Source organism: Malus domestica, chromosome 05 (genome assembly GCF_042453785.1).
Source record: "Malus domestica chromosome 05, GDT2T_hap1".
NCBI lineage: Eukaryota > Viridiplantae > Streptophyta > Magnoliopsida > Rosales > Rosaceae > Malus > Malus domestica.
In genome coordinates, this window is record NC_091665.1 from 17,185,287 (window position 1) to 17,191,306 (window position 6,020).

Below are 6,020 nucleotides of genomic sequence, written 5' to 3' on the forward strand. Positions count from 1 at the left end.
CAATTTGAGTGAATAAGAATCCTACTTACTAATAAATTAGCAATCTCCTGGTGGCTCTCAAGACCAAATATATAAACATAAAAACAACACACATTTCATGTTGATTTAAAAGAGGAAGAGGGCAAGAAATTTGTAACATTAAGAACATTCTAATTTGCATTTGACTTCTTAAGTTCGATTTTTTTAATATTTAAAAAAAAAAAGAAAAAAAGAGAGAGGTTCTAGGGTGGGACCGCACTTGATCAAGTCATATAATTACTTGTTTTTATTGTGAAACATCCCCCAACTTTGTTTCCCACAACACTTGTTACATAATATAACTCAAACATTGGGTGATTTATAGAGGGTAAGAGGAGTCCTCAACAAATTGTATTTCTTTTCTTCATTTGTTCTTGTAACAGAGGACTCCTTTCTTTCTTTTTACTTCATAATTTCCCTGAATCTATAGCGTCTGTGGAATTAAAGCTCACCACCTAACACTTCAATGGAGCACGTAATTAACAACTTCTTCTCCATCACCTCCTTCTAGCTCCATCACCTTCTCGCACACTTGTTTATTTTATATTTTTTTACTTGCAGAGACTTATTTTTGTTGCAACTCTGTTATCTACTATTTCACTCCTCGATCTTTCTTCAGCTCGCGAGGTATTAACCTCTTGATTTATTTCTCTCATCTCTCTGATCTAAAACTGAAAACCCTTTTCATATCTTATTAATTCTGTACATTTTCCACAGCCTTAAAACCCATTTTTCCTCAGTTTTTTTTTTTTTTGGTCTTCTGCAATTTCCAGGAGGGACAGAGATGTATCAAGAACAGCGACTGCGACTCGGGATTGCACTGCGAGACGTGCGTTGCAGACGGCAACGTGGTGCCCAAATGCACCAGAATCAAACCCATCAGCCCCATTTCTCAGGTTCCCATAAATCCAACTTCTTTGATTTTCCATTTTTTTTTAGAGTTTTGGTCTTTATTTTTGTTTCTGTCTGTCTGATGGGGTAGTTGTGCATTTATACAAGAGCAGGTTCAAACGCTACCGTTTAACAAGTATTCATGGTTGACAACCCACAATTCGTTTGCAAGGTTAGGTGACAGGTCGGCGACTGGCTCATTGATTATCGCTCCTACTAACCAGCAGGACTCCATTACTGAGCAGCTTAACGTATGTCTTTGTTTCTCCCTTTCTGTTTCTTTTGTTTATGTTATTTTTCTTTTCTTGTTTAATTTCTGGGAAATAATAAGGAACTTGATGTTTGAGGAACAAAACTCTGTTTAGAATTCTAGGCGGTTGACAGAGCGGTGTTTCCTTGTCGGTTATGGCATTTGATGGCATTCATCAATGGCCCTTTATTAGAAAAAAGACCAGACACACATTCATTCTGTCAGTCACACTGATCGAATGAATAAAAAAATATTAGAGAAAAATCAATAAGGGTATGTAGGAGGAAATGTGGGTGTGTGACTATCCTTAATAAATGAGGTAGATGGAAATGTGATTTTCTTTTTCTTTAAAAAACGTTAAAAGGAATCGCTTAGTGCTACGATTTATTGAGATTTTTGATACTTATTTTATAAAAGAAAGATTTTAGATTCGAATATCGTGAATGGAGAGTTCGATAATAATTTATCTCCCCTAAACCTGCACTTGTAAATAAAGTTCTAAATGGTGCTTAGGTGCTAGTCGGCAGCTTTAGGAGCCCAAGCGGGGGCCTAGACGATTTTTCCTTATTTTTATAAATATGAGTATACTTATTTATATGTTATATAATAAATTTAATTAAAATATATAATTATATTGGAAAATATAAGTATTAAAATAGAATAGTATATAAATTATAAAGTACTAGAATATATTGAAAATATGAGAACAAGCATATAAATATGTATTTATCTAAATATCCAACAAGTCTCTTACAATTTATTTAAAATATAAAATGAAAAATGAAAATTATCTATTTTTTGTTTAAGTGAGAGTCGCGACTCTAAGTCATTTTCTTAGAAAAAAAAAAAAGCAAAAAAAGTCACAAAACTACCAAGCCCGCCCAGGCTACTTATGTCCACCTTGGCGAGTGTAGGTGCCCTTTCTTATTTTTTAAATGCATAGAGAATCTCTTCCAAAAAAAAAAAAAACTCATAGAGATTAATCGCAACGGTAGCCACTCGCCTACTACCTAGGCAGATTTTTAGAACACTTGCTCAGAAGTTTAGTGTTCTATATGAAATTAAACTCTTACTAAGTATGAAATAACTCTACAAATGGAATTATAAATTCTCACCAATGCTTGAATTCAATGTTTAGTTAGACACATGTATATTTTGTCACTTAGTATCGTTACGCAAAGATACATAGTTACAAACACTTGTGCTATGGACGTAACGTTCTTGTTCTCCTATGGGATAATGTGCGTGTGCGTAATAAATTTGATTTGGATCACCACTTAAATTAAAAATTGAGGTAGGGCAATAGTTGAACTATTATTAATAGGAAATGATAGTTCAAGGTTCATATGGGGCCTAATAAGTAATGATAAAGACTCATGCATGTTGGTTGTCACGCTACTTAAGGTTTTGGTGTGAAAAGGAAAATGGACAATGTCCTACATTCAATTAAGGAGGACCAATCCTAAAGTGAAATAACCGTATGACTATGTCTTTGGATTTCTTTGTTTTTTTAATTTGTTTTGAAAATGGACTGATGGCTTCGCCACGACAGTCGACCATTTCGTGGAATGGAAAGACTTACATATGCATTTAAGCCCCCTCTTAGTCACCATCGTATGATTCACTAGCACCAGAAATTGAACCCAGGACGTGCCGTATAGAATACTGGGGTGGAATTTGTCCTCAACCACTGGATTACCCGGTGGTGGTTATGATTAGTCTTTGGTTGGCTGTGGTGACCCTTATGTTGCCATGAAAGTTAAGTAATCTAAGATTACAAAAGCACTTGGAAACCCAGATAAAGCTTAAAAAAACTCAAAAACAAAAGCACTTTTTTTTTTTAAGAAAGGAAAATATTTGTTGAGTCTTGGCTTTGGCGGCAAGAATAGCCATCAGATTTGTGCTTTTGTAGAACCGTGGAAGGATGTTCAAGGGTTAGACTTTCTACCTACTGCATAATATGTTTGGATATTAAAGTTGTTATGGATTAGGTATTGTTTTGACTTTAATAATTCCCTCTTGGTCGATTGTCTACAAAAGGTCGTACCCAGTGCACAAGGCTCCCGCTTTACGCAGGGTATGGGAGAGGTGAATGTCGGCTAGCCTTACCCCTATTTTATGGAGAGGCTGCTCCCAAGTCTTGGTCGATTGTCTAATATTCAAAAAAGAAGAAAATAATCATAGACTTTGATGATTAAAAGCTCCAGAAGAACCTATGTACCGTACGTATACTACGATGATGACGACAATTACTTGCAAGATGCACCTATCATACTTGCATTATAGTACATAAGCAAGACTGCCAAATAACGATAATAGACCGATAAAACAAAGGGAATTTTTAAAATAATTATGGCTATATGATAAATTTTCAATTCTTAAATTTGTGAATTAATTGCTATATCATCTTGCAGAATGGTGTTAGAGGGTTAATGCTGGATATGTATGACTTCCAAAATGGTATTTGGTTATGTCACTCGTTCGGCGGCAACTGCTACAATTACACATCTTTTGTAAGTATTATATGGCTTCCAAATGATATTTTTGTATATACGCAAAAGGATGACTTTGTGTTGTGATGTAAATGCATGGGTTGCTTATATTATGCGACTACCCATTGAAGATTTAACTCTTGAAGGATTATTCTTGCAAAACTTTACCAAACTGAAAAATCTTTTAGTTATTTAACCGTGATCAAATATACAGACAAACACAATTCTACTGAAATTATCATGATGACAGTTAATTAGCTAAACGATTTTTGGTTTAATTGATTTCTACATCCTGTGAAGGGTAAGAAACAGATGCTTCTCAAGTTAAGTCTTCAACTTAAAACGTTTATCAATGACTTCGCTATTTGTGACTCTGCTTAGATTTATTGAAAAGATTTCGTTTAAGAATAGCAGTACTAAATCTGCAATCTGGTTTATCAGCAACCCGCCATTAATGTGCTCAAAGAAATTCAAGCCTTTCTTCAAGCAAACCCATCAGAGATTGTGACCATCATCATTGAAGACTATGTTACATCACCAAAGGGCTTGACCAAAGTGTTTGATGCAGCTGGCTTGAGAAAATTCTGGTTCCCAGTGTCAAGAATGCCAAAAAAAGGCGGGGATTGGCCGACGGTTGCTGATATGATCCAGAAAAATCAGCGTTTGGTGGTTTTCACTTCAAAACGAGCAAAGGAGGCAAGTGAAGGGATAGCCTATGAGTGGAACTATGTGGTCGAAAACCAATGTGAGTCCTATCTTTGACTTTGAACGCTCTATTTGTATTTTTTTTGTACTTATGTCCAAAATTACGTCGTTTTAGGGTTTTATTTAATCCTATAAACATAAATCTTTGACCCCAACATGCTTAATTCTAAACTCTAAAACGATTAACATGAACTTGACACAAAAAACACAAACAGAAGACCCTATTTCTTAATATAATTCTGTTTTGAGTGAAACTGTAGATGGAAAGGGTGGAATGGTTGCTGGATCATGTCCAAATCGCGCCGAATCATCTTCCATGAACACAACATCAAAATCGTTGGTCTTGGTCAACTATTTTCGAGATGCTCCCGATATAACCCAAGCTTGCAAGGATAATTCAGATGCATTGCTTCGCATGGTGAATACGTGTTATGATGCGTCTTCTAAAAGATGGCCCAACTTTATTGCGGTTGATTTTTACAAGGTATGAATTACTTTTAGAAATAAACTTACTAGCAAAAATTATGTTGATGCTCATTGTTTATATGTGTGTAGAATTATATATGTATTCATTTATTCATTTCTGTAACCTACCTTCTAGAGGAGTGATGGTGGGGGAGCTCCTAAAGCTACGGATGTCGCAAACGGTCATTTAGTTTGCGGGTGTGGAACCATTGCTAGCTGCAAGGTGAGTAATATATGATATTCGGTATATAAATATCCGGTAATGTGATGCATATGTGGTTTTATATGACAGTTTGATATGTTATGTTATCACGCTATCAATCTGGACAAGACATTCAAGCGATAATGAACCTAATTTCTGGTCATTTACGTGCATGGTAATCATAAATTCATAATTACGTGTTCTTGTGTACGCAGACCAATGTGAGCTTTGGAGTATGTCCACAGCCTGAGGCTGAAGTTGTCCCAAGAACTGCACCATCAACAACAAACTTTGGTTATTCGAATACGGGACCAGTTCAGCTGCTGTGGTTGTTTGGGACTCTTCTTGTGACACTTCTAATGTTGTTTTCGCTGTAGACTTTATAACCTGAAAGTATTCTCTTCTAAATTCATAACTCAGTGAAAAGAAAAAGGGAATTCTAGTTTCTAACCAAAATCAAGTTTGACTGTCAATGGTATTTGAATTAGAGTTTAATGGGATTCATGTGTTCCTTAAAAAGAAATATAAAGAAAAACACCTTACACAAATGCAGTTATGGATTTTATATTTCCGAGAATGGTGGTGCTATCCAAACACACATATTTACCTTTCACACACATCGCTCAATTTTTTGCCATTAAATCAAATAAATTGAAAAGGTTCACGGGAAAAAAATTAACAGGGGTGCGTGAAAGGTATAAGAATGTGTAGGGATAGCACCACTCTTCCTAAAGTTGTGATGGGTACTCTTTCTTAGTTACTAAATTGTTCTAGTTGGGACATTTGGTTGGTGATCACCATGTGACTGTAGAACTAACGAATCATATTTATTTTATACGTACTTTGGCTGCAGACTCAGAGGAATGTATGTCGACTTTGGCTGCGAGTTGGAATTAATGGTTTATCATATACAAATATAATGGTTACCCCTAGGTTAGAGGTCATGGGAACATTAATATATTAAAGGAAAAGTTTTATAGTGCAAAATGCTTTCTGA

The 6,020-nt window shown here is 35.4% G+C and overlaps 1 protein-coding gene across 1 annotated transcript; it reads left to right on the plus strand.

Moving 5' to 3' along the window:
* The first annotated feature begins 283 nt into the window (after nt 1-283).
* Nucleotides 284-5,479, plus strand: LOC103436478 (PI-PLC X domain-containing protein At5g67130-like). Its single transcript, XM_008374907.4, has 9 exons — nt 284-493; nt 580-645; nt 792-914; nt 1,023-1,160; nt 3,574-3,672; nt 4,093-4,396; nt 4,617-4,840; nt 4,958-5,044; nt 5,239-5,479. Exons 1-9 carry the CDS (start codon nt 485-487, stop codon nt 5,398-5,400), a joined length of 1,212 nt encoding a protein of 403 aa, XP_008373129.1. The 5' UTR covers nt 284-484; the 3' UTR covers nt 5,401-5,479.
* Nucleotides 5,480-6,020: the final 541 nt, after the last annotated feature.

What these genes read in the sequence shown, in the direction of transcription:
- LOC103436478 (XM_008374907.4), top strand. An exon ending in ATCTTTCTTCAGCTCGCGAG is followed by an intron (nt 646 to 791) that starts GTATTAACCTCT and finishes TGCAATTTCCAG; the next exon opens with GAGGGACAGAGATGTATCAA. An exon ending in GAACCATTGCTAGCTGCAAG is followed by an intron (nt 5,045 to 5,238) that starts GTGAGTAATATA and finishes TTGTGTACGCAG; the next exon opens with ACCAATGTGAGCTTTGGAGT.